This window comes from Nilaparvata lugens, chromosome X, assembly GCF_014356525.2.
Source record: "Nilaparvata lugens isolate BPH chromosome X, ASM1435652v1, whole genome shotgun sequence".
Lineage (NCBI taxonomy): Eukaryota > Metazoa > Arthropoda > Insecta > Hemiptera > Delphacidae > Nilaparvata > Nilaparvata lugens.
The window spans coordinates 67,329,312-67,344,523 of record NC_052518.1 but is presented as its reverse complement, the minus strand read 5'-3'; the positions used below and the strand labels follow the sequence as shown (position 1 = coordinate 67,344,523).

General features: G+C 33.9%; 1 protein-coding gene across 17 annotated transcripts in view; it reads left to right on the top strand.

Moving 5' to 3' along the window:
• The first annotated feature begins 5,873 nt into the window (after window positions 1-5,873).
• LOC111050395 (potassium voltage-gated channel protein Shal) overlaps window positions 5,874-15,212 on the top strand; it is a 517,077-nt gene continuing 507,738 nt past the window's right edge. For all 17 annotated transcript variants that reach the window (XR_005572985.1, XR_005572986.1, XR_005572983.1 and 14 more), the window contains exon 1: window positions 5,874-7,059. Coding sequence is in view for 12 of the 17 variants with exons in the window: in XM_039441499.1 (XP_039297433.1) it covers window positions 5,945-7,059 (1,115 nt within the window). In the remaining 5 variants the exon portion in view is untranslated. The remainder of the gene's footprint in view (window positions 7,060-15,212) is intronic.

Here is a 15,212-nt window from a genome sequence, read left to right as displayed (position 1 = left end):
TCAGAAATCAGGAATAAACAAGCACCATCTATTCACTCTCTTTCGAATTATTCCTCTTCTCTTCTCTAAGTAGAATAATCTAGTTGAAGTTAATTTAGTTGGTTCTACGAAAGTTCATTTAGTAGTGGTTCAGCTTTTGAAAGAAAGTTACACTTCAATCTTAAAATAATTTTTAGAAATATAATGTTCAATTTCAATATTATTCATAAGTATTTTTCCATTTCAATAATATCCTTTCCCTCTATAATGAGCCCCTTTTAATCTCCACACACTGTTACTGAATGTGTAATTGAGAAGGAACAATTGGTTATTAATGCATGAAATTAATTTTTTCCAATCCTGGGATCAGTCTCGGGATCCCAGGATTGATATTGGATAATCCTGAAATATAGGGATTGGAAATCAGTCCCGGGATTGACATCCCTATTTACAGACCTCAACAGGCAGAAAGATAGATTGTTCAGAAAGAGCAATGTTTGAAATCAATGTTTTGAGGTTAGGTCAGAAGAAGTAAAAAGTAACTTCTGCAGACCTAACGACAGTTCATCGTCTACAATCATATGGATCTGCTAACATATTGATCACAGAGCTCAAAAGGTATAAACACACTTATTCACAAAGTATGTTATGCAATACATTAAAGCAACATTTAAAAAAATAAGTGAATTAGTCCTATAAATCAATACAGCTTCATTTTTAAAACGAATTTCTCTATCTCTTTTCAAAACATACAATAAAAAACACTTGTGTACTAAGCTTTGTTATACAATTGAAGATCAAAATGGTGTTGGTGTGTCCTAGGATACTTCTTCACAGTGTGTGGCTGTGCTGCAGTGTGCTGAAATGCTGGGTTCTAGAACTGAACAGGGGGGATGTGTCTTATTGTATGGCTATTGACTGAACACTGATGGTCCTAGACTGTTGTGCACACTATATACACACTCCAGAGTGGGTGGGGAGTCTTCTGACTTATTTTCATTTATTTTTATTTATTGTTATTGATTTTTATTCATTTTTATCAATTTTTTTTAAGTTTCAAAGTTTTAACCTTGACTTTGACCTTGACCTTGACCTTTGGTTAGGTTAGGTTAGGTTTGGTTTGGTTAGGTTAGATTAGGTTAGGTTAGGTTTGGTTAGGTTTGGTTAGGTTAGGTTATATTGGGTTAGAGGAGAAGTTTGGCGCAGGTGTGCCAGACTCCCCAATTTTATACTACTAGTATTTTTAGTAGAGATAATCAAGTGATGTTAAATGAAGAATTGATGAATTGCCATTAAGGAAGTTAATGTTGTATTTTTATAAATGTGGTCCACCTAGCGAAATATATAATTGTGTGTTCATTAATGAGGCCCCACTAATACACGCAGTCTTCGAAAGATACGTCTCCCGCGTTGACAGGCGCTGATGAACTAATTTTGTTTGGTGATTCGAAATAAACTCCGTACATTGATAGAAGTGGTTTACCAGCAATATGGAAACATATTTCTATGTCGTGTTCGAATCGTTCGAAAAATATTGATCTCTCAAACGCAATTTTTTCCCAACCCCAAGTTGCCTATGTCTCAAAATTTCTTTTCGCCAATTTTCATATTCAATAGATTCTTCTTCATCGAAATTGACCGATGATAAAATATCCTCACCTTCATATCCTGAAACGTAAATCAACACAACTGCTTTCACTTTTTTCTGCATCTTTATTTTACTTTATTTCCACCATATTATATTTTAGCACTTCTGACATCATGTACTGAAAACAAGCTATCGAGGACAATATCAATCTATTTCAAATCAAATAAAACTGTTTATTCCTGAAAAAGCACAATACATGTTATGGAGTGAAATAACATTTAAAATATTTACAGCATTATAACATAACTGACTATGAACCTAGTAGCCTATGTTGATAGTATAATGTTTATAAAATATTATTTCTAAAGAATACATGTCCATGCTTACAAATTATGACTTAAATTAATAAACATCAATAACTATTATTGCTGTTAATAGCTAATAGCTGTTAAATAGGAGGAAGGTCCCCGCATGGGCAGTGCCTGTGCGCGGGGACCCAGTTGCAGTGTATTTTGATAAATTTCAGCACGGTATAATAATTTATTATTATTTTAATAAGAAAAATAAACATACACACATATGTTCACATATGTATGAATACATATACACATTTATAAATACATAGAGAGAGAGAGAGAGACAGAGAGAAGAGAAAATAAGGATAATAAAGAAATTAATATAGAATAGGATCTGAAGAGAAGATATAATATAGAACTGAGAATAAAAAAAAAAAAAAAATAAAAAAAAAAAAAAAAAAAAAAAGATACATTAGGAGGGAGGAAAAACTATGAAGTGTATTTTTAATTAATATTAATGGTGTAGGATGACTTAAAAATAGTTTTAGAAGATTCTCTACCAGTTTCAATTAGCCATGAGGTAAGCATTCTTTTAGGTAGGTATTTGTGCTTTGTAGAACTGTACGCGAATCTGTTGTGATATTCTGGTAAATAATATGGATAAGATGGTGGGGGTTAGATGCTGATGCAGATCTAAAGAAAGGGGGAACAGTAAAGTTATGCCAACATTATTTGACCGAGCAAAGTAAGGTCTAAGATTCAAGTCGACGGTTTTGCATTTCTCTTTGTTTAAATGTCTATATGTTGCGCTTTTACAGCGAAACGCAGCTATAGATTTTCATAAAATTTGACAGGTATGTTCCTTTTTGAATTTCGCGTCGACGTATACATAAGGTTTTTTGAAATTTTGCATTTTAAGGATAATACAAAAGGAAAAGGAGTTTCCTTCGATCACCAATATTACCGTAAAAATTAGATTATAGAATTATTCATCATAAATCAGCTGTCTAGTGGACTATAATACTACCCGTTCAAAAACATCGTTCATCTTGAAAATGTATCTTTCCATCAATGTTAGTAGACAGTTGTCTACTAACTTTGCCTTTCCATAAGCTGAGGCCATGATTCTAGTTTGGAGTTAGAAGTTATTGATAGAAAACATTTTTTCACATTTTTCTTTTTTAATCTGATGATTAAAATTGCAGCAAATATTATTGAAAAGAAATTGATTTCTAAAATCATGAAAAGTGAGAAATGAAGTTTGTAGGGAATCTGCATTATGGTAGTTTATTTTGTTAATTTCAAAACACCGATTTTTCGCCTACACGACAACACAGAATGTTCTCTGATGGGTTGATTGGATTGGCGTATCGACGGCAGCCAGACCTGATAACAGCGCTCACACTCACATTCCGGGACGACACGTCACGATACAATATGACAGAAAGCTATGTTAATATGCTAATTTAGGATTTTTTTCTAGACATTTTAAATTCATAAATTATTTATTAATTTTTGAAAAATACATAACAACAGGTCAAAGCTGAGCGCAAGGTCTACTGTTCACAGAACTACTAGTTCTATATCGAGTTGCATAAACATGGTTTACAGGTTGTGACATATTGAAATTTGAATGAAAAAAGACTAAGAAATTGTCAAAAAACCACTGATTTATTGATAATTAGAAAGACCGGTTTCGGTTATTACACCATTGTCAATCTCTGATAAACTATCAGAGAGTTTATCAGAGATTGACAATGGTGTAATAACCGAAACCGGTCTTTCTAATTATCAATAAATCAGTGGTTTTTTGACAATTTCTTAGTCTTTTTTCATTCAATATGAATAATTACCACAATATCAACTTCTCAACTACACAAAAAGTGAAAATATTGAAATTTCTTAAAACGGTGCATGCTTATACAAACAATCGATACCTTCAACTGTTGCTATGACAACCACATATGGTAGCCATTACACTTCATATTCTATACATGTACAAAAAATTAATAAAACAAAATAAAACTTGTAGCACCCTTTATTTATTAAAAAACTTAAAATAAAGGGTGCTACAAGTTTTATTTTGTTTTATTAATTTTAAAGCAGCCCATTTCAATAAGTGTTTTATGTACAAAAAATTTTCAATAAAATATAATATAATGTCATTTTGTTTTGGGATACCATGGTCAGAAAAATAAGTCCACCGTTCCATGATTAAACCATATTCTTCATTGGAAAAATTTCTGAAAAAGTACCGTACGTATGTATCATTTGTATAGATCAATGTAAGCAGTATGGTGTGTTGAATTTGGATTTCTATCAGGTTTCAAGCAGCATCTCTCAATTGTTGATTTGTTGATCATGAAATGAATCGAACGATGATTGGCATGGATCTTTTATTGATGATAATATTTATTTGAATATTACAATAGTGCGATAGTATCCCTCTAGCTGTAAGCTATTTTAGGGATATATAAAAATAATCCATCACATACAATAAAACAATCAATAACAATAGTTCTGTTTTCTTAATCAACCTGATTATAATTATTAATTTAACTTAACTTAACACCATAACTTAACTTGAATATAAAATAGAAAAAAAATACTGTCTAAACAGCTGATACTCTCACTCAGCGGTCAGGGTTTTGCCCTTGCTGGGTGGTGCCATGTAATTTTGATTTATTTGTTAAATAGCATAATATGATAATCTAGAATATTTCTTTTGTGAGTTTTTATTTTGTTTTTATGGGCAATAAAGATGTATTAAAAAAAAACTACTTTGCTCGGTAAGCGACAAATAACAAGATATCACTTTGGGATATTACCTAATGTTACAAATTTTATTAAATCATGATACATTTTCATTGTAAAATTAAAATAATTTTTAACTCAATAATACATAATATTCCTTCCTGGAACTAATCAAAATGATTGATTCTTATGAAGTGCACTTTAAGCAGTCCGAATCTCATTTTTACTCTGTAAAATTGTCAACCCTGATGGCAATGAATTTAAAAGAAATGGGATTCTGAATTCTGGAGCTCTTTTACCATAGGAATTGTTATATCTCTGGGTTCTATAATTTCTATGTCTTAATGTGTATTCTATTTTGTTAATTTCTCTCTATTCGTTCTTAAAGTAGTTTCGTGACAAATCTGTGAATCTGGCTGATGCTTCCACCGTCATAATGCCGAACAAGTGACGTTCAACACCATTAAAAAGTGTTTTTATTATTCTTTCTACGGCCCTATGCAGTGTCTGTTTTATAAACTGTATTTGGGTGCTAAATAATGAATGTTGATTCCTTTCTTTTCCTTTGCAGAACAAACATTTTCTTGAATACATATTCATATTCTCCTCAATGAACCTAATAGCAAGATCTGTTGATTCACAAAGTGAATCTTTTTATATCTGATCTCTAGAATATATATAAAAATATGATGGCAGTATCGAGCGCCTATTTCAGTTGTAAAGTAAGTGCCTAACTTCGTTTCTGTTTGATGGCAATAGCACGTGATTTAGTTGTGAATTAAGTACACGATTTTAATTTAGTTGCGCATTCAGTTGTGAATGAATGCTAATAATTTTTAATTGAAGTCTGTTAATTGTACCATCAAACTCAATGGTACTATTTGCGGATTAAAACAATTTGTCGATGTATTGTGGAGGGAAGGCTCTCCTATGAATGCAGGTTCATTAGTTGTTTCTAATTTAGAGCTCTCTAGTATATTAATTTGCTGCGTATATTCAATTTTACAGATCAATAATAAAATTGGAAATAGCTGATTGCGGAATTCGCACGATGAACGTATTAAAATACGTAAAATACGAATGTATTTTTTGTAGGTGAGATGAGGTGAGTAGTAAGTTGGAGTGACCTGGTTTGAAGGAATTTGATAGTGATTGTAGGGTAGTGTGGGTGGTGTCGTAGTATTTGTCGTCGTCACGTGAGTGTGACGTCAGAGCGGCGGGTGGATCGATGGTGGTGGTAGAGGCACGGCGTGGTGGCATAGCATAGCATAGCGCAGTGGCGCTTGAGTAGGCGTAGGATGCGGCAGCGGCAATAGCTCCTCACAGCATGGCCTCGGTCGCCGCTTGGCTGCCGTTTGCCCGGGCGGCGGCCATCGGCTGGGTGCCCATTGCCAGCCATCCCCTGCCTCCTCCGCCCGTGCCCAAGGACCGTCGCAAGGCTGATGACGAGAAACTGCTTATCAACGTGTCTGGTCGTCGCTTCGAGACTTGGCGTAACACGCTCGAAAAGTATCCTGACACTTTGCTCGGCTCCAATGAGCGCGAATTTTTCTTCGACGAAGAATGCAAAGAGTACTTCTTCGACCGCGATCCTGACATATTTCGACACATCCTCAACTACTACCGCACCGGCAAGTTGCATTATCCGAAGCATGAGTGCCTGACGAGCTATGATGAGGAGCTGGCCTTCTTCGGTATTCTGCCCGATGTGATTGGTGACTGCTGCTATGAGGACTACCGAGACCGCAAGCGGGAGAACGCCGAACGTCTGATGGACGACAAGCTCTCGGAGAATGGCGATCAGAATCTGCCACAGCTGACCGACATCCGACAGAAGATGTGGAGAGCCTTCGAGAACCCACACACGTCGACAGCGGCACTGGTGTTCTACTATGTGACGGGCTTCTTCATCGCGGTGTCAGTGATGGCAAACGTGGTGGAGACGGTGCCGTGTGGCCACCGACCGGGTCGTGCTGGCACGCTACCCTGTGGCGAGCGCTACAAGATCGTGTTCTTCTGCTTGGACACAGCCTGTGTGATGATCTTCACAGCAGAGTACTTGCTGCGACTGTTCGCCGCTCCCGACCGCTGCAAGTTCGTGCGTAGCGTGATGTCGATCATCGACGTGGTGGCCATTTTGCCGTACTACATTGGCCTCGGCATCACTGACAACGACGACGTGTCTGGGGCTTTTGTCACGCTGCGAGTTTTTCGCGTGTTCAGAATTTTCAAGTTCTCCCGTCACTCGCAGGGTCTTCGAATTCTAGGCTACACACTGAAATCGTGTGCTTCCGAACTCGGCTTCCTCGTGTTCTCGTTGGCCATGGCCATCATTATTTTTGCCACGGTCATGTTCTACGCAGAAAAGAATGTCGATGGCACTAACTTCACATCGATTCCGGCCGCCTTCTGGTACACCATTGTCACTATGACCACCTTGGGGTGAGTCATTAACACTTTTTCTCTCATTTTCTTATTTACAACAGTAATCACATGCTATGATTATCTTCATAACTAACTGTATGTTATATTCATACTATGACTAGGGTGTGTAATCTGAGCGTCTGAAATTTGGGAAGAGTTTCAATTATTTTCCTCCCAACTTTACTTTCTACTCACTTTTTTGTGTCTGAGTATCAAAATCTCACATTCATAGCAAGTAACGTGTTCTACAAACTAAAAATGGCATTACAATAGAAAAATTAAATTTCTCGTCTGGAATTCAGCATAGAATAGAATTTAGAAAGACAACTAATTAGCCTAATGTTGTACAACGGGGTACTTCGATTCTTCAAAGTCCAAATTTGGCAGAGGGAGTTATTACCCCAAAAAGAAGCAAATTCAAGCAATGCTAACGTATCTATTTCAGAGAAGCAATCGCAAACATATTGATGAACATGAGATTTTGTCAATATTCCACTTTATTTCAAAATATTGACAAAATCTCAAGTCTCGCCAATTATGGATAAGTTCCACAACATCAATATTCACTCTAAAATCTTCATCTCAAACGAATGTTTTTGTTTGAGAACATGTATTTGATTGGGGTGGTGGTGTTTCCATGGACATTTGCTTGGGATGAATTTATATTTTGATAGATCACCCTGTCTTGATGAGGAATGTTTTGAGAAATAGTTTCATTCAGAAGGAGATTTTAATTTATGTTTTCAATTGAAATTGTTTCTCAGAAGCTCTCTCATATTGAATAAGGAGATTCATATTGAATCGTTGAAGAGAGAAAATACAGTAGTTTCAAGAAGCATGATTTATGATTATGATTACAACTTGAAGTCAACGATTTTGTCAACATCAGCAAAAACATCACATAAGTGTTCAATATTCTACCATCGAATGACAACGTTCCATGATAGTGATAATGATTGACATCTCTATCAAATATTGCTCTTTCACCAAGTGTGTGTTTTTGTTTAAACTTTACGTAAGATTCCGAAAAAAATTCGTACAATATTAAATTTCCTAGACTGTAGACTCAGCTGTACAATGTGGAAGATTGTTGTCACAAATTGTAAAATTTCCATTCATTGAAACTTCAATTTATATGACATCATTAGATAGGCTTGGAAAAAGGCTTATCAAGATTTTAGAGAGATCAAACTATCTTGATGAAGTACGGTAACACGTTAAACTTATTAAGGCAATTCCATATTTCAGAAAAAAAAATCAACGACTACCGATAACGTTTGCAGCTTTTAATTGAACTTGTGGAGTTAAAACTGACATCAAATAACATCAGTTTTAAATTTCAAATATAAAGAATTAAATAGTATAAAGAGAAGTAAACGTGAACGTGAAGTAGTGCGACTTCCACTGTTACGAAGTTTGATAATCTAATTTTATCCACTTTTAATAAGAAGTTTCAAGAATTTTATTTATATTTACTTCTAATGGTTGAAAAAAATCTTACAGGCTCAATTAACCGATAAGAAATTCTTGTTTCACTCTTTCACAATGATTGTTATTCTATCACAGTTTCAAATTTGAAATTTAAATGATTCAACGATACAATGACGCGTGAAGTGAAAATAAAAGTTCCACTCTCACGCTTCATCACATCTATCAAGTTGGCTTGTTGGAAATATTTTTAGATAATGCAAGTTCCAAACTCAAAATAAACTCGTGACAGACAATAATTGTTTTCACATGAAGAGAACAGATTCGAAATTGAAGGGAGCTCCACTTGTACTCTGCCAATGACTTTTCAGCTTTACTGAAGTAGGATGCGTCACTATCATGATGAATCAGTTCATGATATTGGCCATCACTGAACCGTTTCATTTTCAAAGGTTTCTATTATTAGTCACTTTAATTTCTCCACCTCACAGCTCCTCTTCAGCTAAAAATCGATTGGAATCCTAACCTAAAACGTTCTGCATGAGCCTGCTTAAGTCATAAATCTGATTTTGATTAATCATGCTCCATTTATCCTTTCCAGTGGTGCGATATTATGAATGATAAACTCTCCTAATACTGCCGAGCGCATAACGCCAGTGGCGGTTCTAGACATAAAAAACTGGGTAGGCAAAACTTATCATACTGTAGGTCTATTCATAGACCTAGGGTAGGGCTACTTAAGTAATTCATGTAAAAAAGACGTCAAAGCATATAGGTATTAAATGAAGATGTATTAATAAATATAAAAATTGTTAATACTCATATTTAATTGTTCAATTCGACACTATTTTGCTAATAGGCCAACCATAATTTTGCTGTTTTAATCATTCTTTCAAATAATATTTCAATTTGATAGGCTATTTATTTGGAATATTGAAGGAAATTTCTGAAATAAATACACATTTTAGTATTCATGAAATCAACGGTTTATTACACTTTAACATTATTTAGAACATAGAGTAATAGATTTTATATTTACAACTGTAGTCTTCTTTGCCCAACATTGCTGAACGCCTCTAAGATTTTTTCAGTGTTCTTAATCAGCCCCTTTCACTTTCCTCTCGTTCAATAGATAAAATTGAAAGATTAGTTAGACGTTGTGTTGTCATTGTAGACATGAGGTATGTTTTCCCCGTTCTAAGCATAGAAAGCCCTGCGTTCACGCACTGCAAATGTGACATAGTAATAGAATAGAATAGAATAAAAACAATTTTCTGTTGAATCATCTAAAATATAACTCATGACTATAAACATTTAAATATACTTCCAAAATTTATTTTTTTATTTAACATTTTTAGGTTTACATGAAAAATTTAAAAAAAAAATCTCATAAAAACTGGGTAGGCGGCCGCCTACCCAGCCTAGGCCTAGAACCGCCACTGCATAACGCATGTTGTGAATAATAAAAATATTCTATTTCTTTTCAGCAGAATAGTACAGTTGAAACAAACACTGGGCCAAATGAATAAATAAAAAAAATAGTCGAAACTACTAAAGTTTTACAAGCTTAAATAAAGATTCTCCATAAACACTCGTCTTTTGCAAACACTACCTCAGCTGACTCTAAGGTAACTAAGATAATAAACTAAACTTGAGTCCACAGTATTATTGAATACTATAATGGGCTAAACGTTTTCAGAGTCACTGAACAATTGGCTCTGGACTTCTCTTATTTATCCAAACAATACATTTAGAAAATCAGAGCTACAATATATATTGCAGGCACCAATGTATATAGTGACTAGACGATGGGCTTTATAGTGACTAGAAAGAAAGTAAGGAAATACTCGTCAACACAGAGAGTCCCTGCCCTAGTTTAGTTTCCTCGTGATCTGACATATTATTTAATCAATTTTGTTCTCTACATGATACTATTGTACATGGATTTCGTTCGACTTTTTATGATTGAAAATACATAAGTTGTAATTCGTTAAGCCTCTTTTCTCTGAATGATGATCTATCAATAAACACTAAAAAAGTTCATTTAAGATATTGGAATCACACATAACTCAATGACTTCCATGGAAAATTTGAACTTTGACCTGGATAGCTCTAATAAAATATGAATTCCTGTCAATTTAAATATATTCTTATAGGGCTAATTGATAGTTTTCTATTGTTATAACTAGTATCCTTCCATTTTTTTTCGGTCAACATATGACCGATCGAATTTGAAAACTTAGGAATTGCATAATCAGCCGAAACAAGTCATGTCTTCAAAAATGAATGAATTAAAGATTACTTATTACTATAATAAAGGAAGATTTCATATCAACTAAATGTCAGAATCTCATCATGATTCTAAATTCTTGCGCTAATTTGGAAAACTATCTTTACATTATTTATTCTATAATATAAAAAATGATAGATGAATTATTGCTAGTTTATCTTGCTGAGCTTGATATACAGTGTGGGTTAAATGTTTTCACATGATTTAGCAGCTTCGATTACAGAGTAAACACTGACGATCAGCTAGCAGAGTGCTTCAGAGAGCTGAGGGAAGAGAAAAGGCAACTCTTTCTCTCTCGTTGGGAACTGATCACTTCACTTTCAACTTTCTCCAATCAGTCATCTCAGGTTATTTATTGCTTTTTTACAAGGTTGCTTAGAAATCAAATACTTACAAAAGAAGATCACCCACTCCTATTCCTGATTCTCTAAGAAATAGCAATTCTAGTGATTTTCTGTTCTATGGTGAGCGTGATGTTATCGTGGATAAAATAACGAATCATTAGATGCACCTTTCCTGTGTAATCCAACTATGGTAATTGAAGTTTCATTCATTCTTCTAGCTTTTAGTGACAGAGAGATCCTTTCAGATAGTCTGCCTCGCCTATCACTCCCAAAATTACAGTCACGCCTATCAATGACAAATTAATGTCACTTCTTACAAACACCTAAGTTTGTAGGTTATAAATTATTTGGTTAAAGTTTTATCATTACAAAATTTTTACTTTCAATCTTACCTCTAGTGGGTTAAGTGGAAGAGGGGGCTCTTATTGCCTCAACTTCGCCCACATCAATTTTATTGTAAAGTGTAGATAAAAGTCGTTTATCTATCTATCTATCTCTTGTTCTTCCATTTTTGAAATCTAAATAATAACTTTTCCTAAACACAAATAAAAATATTTCATTATTAAGCTTCGTTGATGATTTTTAAGCTAAAAATTTCACATCACAAACTTCTCCATGACAACCAATAACATATTATAGGGTTACTGAATTTTCTTAGTGAGTAAAATATGCCAGCACCATACTGGGATCGAAGTCGTTTGTCGGAACTACACGTACATCTCGTAGGAAGTGAAAGCACTTACATCTATTTCAGAACATCCGGATCGTTCGTGTCTGTTTATAGGCATTTGCACGATAAATTTTCGGAAGTAAAAGTATTCAGTGTGAGCGCGACTCAAGTCCTGTAGATGTTTCTAATCCAATTATATTCAATATGTAAGGATAAGTCGATAAAATAGTCTAAATATAGTTTTGAAACACGTAGTAGGAATACGCATAGAGTGTGAGAGCGATGTTAAGGTACATTGAAGTGTGAAACGAAGATTGGAGTTTAATCAGTGCGGTTAAGAGTCATTAGACACTTCATTATCATTAATTATTGCAATGCGGAATTCTCTACTGAGAAACCCTAAACAAGAAAGGGGATACAGGGTCAGGAGCAGGAGGAGAAGGGAAATACCAAGCCAAACTCTAATGGAGATGAAGTAGAATGGCGATGGTGGTTTCGAGGTGCTAGGTGTTATCATCTTAATATCCAATCAAACTAATTTGCAAATTGTGATCTCGAGAAGCTTCGGCTTTACAGGCTAAAGACTTGACGTTTCAAAGTCAGCTCTCAGTTCTTGTCAATCGATAATTAGTCCTCACTATGATCGAAACTACTCGGTTCACTTCCCAAGTGTGATGGTCAACTTATTCAATTAGGCAACTGTGATAGGCCTATGAGCAATGGAACTGATCTAACTCAATTAACGTTCGAGTGCACAAAGAAGCCCAACCCTCTTCCAAGTCAACAACTTGGAAAAATTGTGCGCTTCCCAAACTGTCTTATTAATGCCTATTCAAGTCAAACAATGTAGAGACTGACCTGTTGGTCGATAGGATGAAAACAGAGTCACTGAGTGAAATTTGAATTGAAATAAGGGTGAGATTGAAAAAAAATTTGATGTTGTTTTCCATGACGAAGTAGTTGTGTGATATAAGTAAAGGAGTGATGAAGTATTTGTGAACATTTCAAGTCTTTTTCATTCATTCATTCAGATTAATTTTTAATAATAATCTGCTGATCTTCTAATCCCTCTCTATTACAGATTGTGATGTGTATTCATGCTCAGTGAATCTTCATTATTACAAATTCTTCTGATGTTGCTAAATAGAATGTATTTGAATTTTGATGAGGAGCTTGGCCAGCCTCTTTTATGATAATCACTTTATTAGATGTGTCATTTTTCATTAATTGTGCAATGCCAAGTAAGTGAATATTGAAGAAATACTATTTCAAATACTGTTTAAAAGAAGTTAACAATTGGCAGAACAATGCATCGAGTATTCTGAATGAATAAGACAGCGTTCTTTGTATTAGTGAAGGTGATAATATTGTGGTAATTATCGATATCAAATGAAAAAAATAGAAAGCTATCACAACCGAAAATTCATTGACAATAACGAGATTCAGATCATGGTTATATATAAATAGGAAACTGGGGTAACAAAAAATGACCCAAGTTATACGAATTTGAATGCCCAGATGAATTCAAGGCTTATGATACCACCAATCCAGTTTTATCATAGGTTTTTTATTTTTGGTAGGGAATTATTTATTTATATTGTTATACAATGTTTTGTAGCAGTAGGGGGTTCTGGACAATTTTTCAACTGTTCTAATTCCCTCCAATTATTTATCAAATGAAGATACGTTTTTGCTGACAGAACAGTCAAGTACTTTCAGTCAAGTACATTGAACCCTTCAAAGCTTGTTGAATGTTTATAATTATTTTATGGCATATTATGTCAATTATTAAAAAATAATTGAAGCTGATAATTTCTAACCGGTTTATTAGATCCTCCAGCAAGTTCTATTTTTGTAGGTTTTCACTTTTTTTAAAGTTTGGTGCTGTACGGTGTTCTGGGTGAATTTTCAACTTTTCTTATTCCCTACAATAATTTATCAAATCTAGATAAGTGTTCATCGATAGAAAAATCAGTAACATTCCTTCAGAGATTCTTCAATGTTTATATTGTATGGCATATTTTTCAATTATTTCAATAATAATTAAAGTTAACAATTTCTGACTGGTCTTATTAGATTCTCCAGCACCTTCTATTAGGGAAATTATCTCATTTTAATTACCGTATGTACATTTTTATCCTCATAAATGCATTGCAAATACGAGTATTCAAGTAATAAATGAGAAGCTGTAATAAATCTTGTAGAATTTTGCTCGATGTGATGACGCAACAATGTATGACGACATACATGTGTGTGGAGTGTATCATGTCCTACCGTTAGTGGCCGGCCTATCCTTAATCCAATCTCACCCTATAACGTTTGTTCCTTTTCGCATTATTAATCTTAATGCATGGTGTCTAATGTTAAATTTACATACAAATAATCCATCCATTAAATATCTTCATCATGTTGTATTAAATTTCATTCTTTTAACACATTATATTCACTATTACTCATTCTAATATCATTCATCTCATAACTTCAAGATTCTAATAATTTAGTTCTTAGTTTATCAATTCAAGTTTCTCATTTAAACATCACTTGAGTTTTAATTTCTAACAGCTTTTTTCAATAATTTATAATTTGTTATATTGAACTCCCTCCTACACACAGACCTGTAGTCTTGTAGAGGGTTTCTTTTATATCTTATTTGTAATGTAACTCTTATTTTGTATGTAAAATTCTAGCTTCTTTTCAATGGACCCATTGTTCATGGGTGAGAAACATATTCGAATATAATTTTTAGACTTAACTGTCCAAAAGTCCTTAGTTACTCACATAGCCACCGTTATATATTTTTCTCTTAATTTTTGTTTTCTAAATTATGTCTGGAAGTGAAACTGTGCACAAACATTTATGACAACTAGACAGAGCTAAAAGAAATTATGTCAATTTTTCAAATCCATCAAACAAAATGGCAGCCGTTTAAAATTTTATTTCTTGAATAACTAAAAAACTGTTGATTTCACAAAAGAATACAACATCTAAATTACTGTTGACAGCTCATCTTTCAAGATTGAAATATTAAGTGAGATAAATAAATATTAAGAAATAAAAAAATAAATAACTGTTATTAAGTGGCAGGTTTAGTGATAGGTGACGCTGGAGGTTTGATGCACTTCTATCCACAGTCTTCGAAACCTACACAAAACATCAAAACCTTGACTTCCTTAACAGCTGATATGAAATATATGAAATATATTGATGTTTTGTGTGAATTCCAGATAGTAAAAAAAGTGGAACAAACCTTCAGCGGTCACCTATCATTAAAGCTGCCATATCTTACTTAATATTCGTTTAATTTCCGAAAGTGCGAATCGATTTGTAACTAAATTCACTAAAAAAAGGTTTCTTGTAATTTATTTTTATGAAATCAATCGTTTTTCAAGAAATAGAACTTTAAATAGCTGCCATTTTGTTTCATGAATTTGAAAAAATG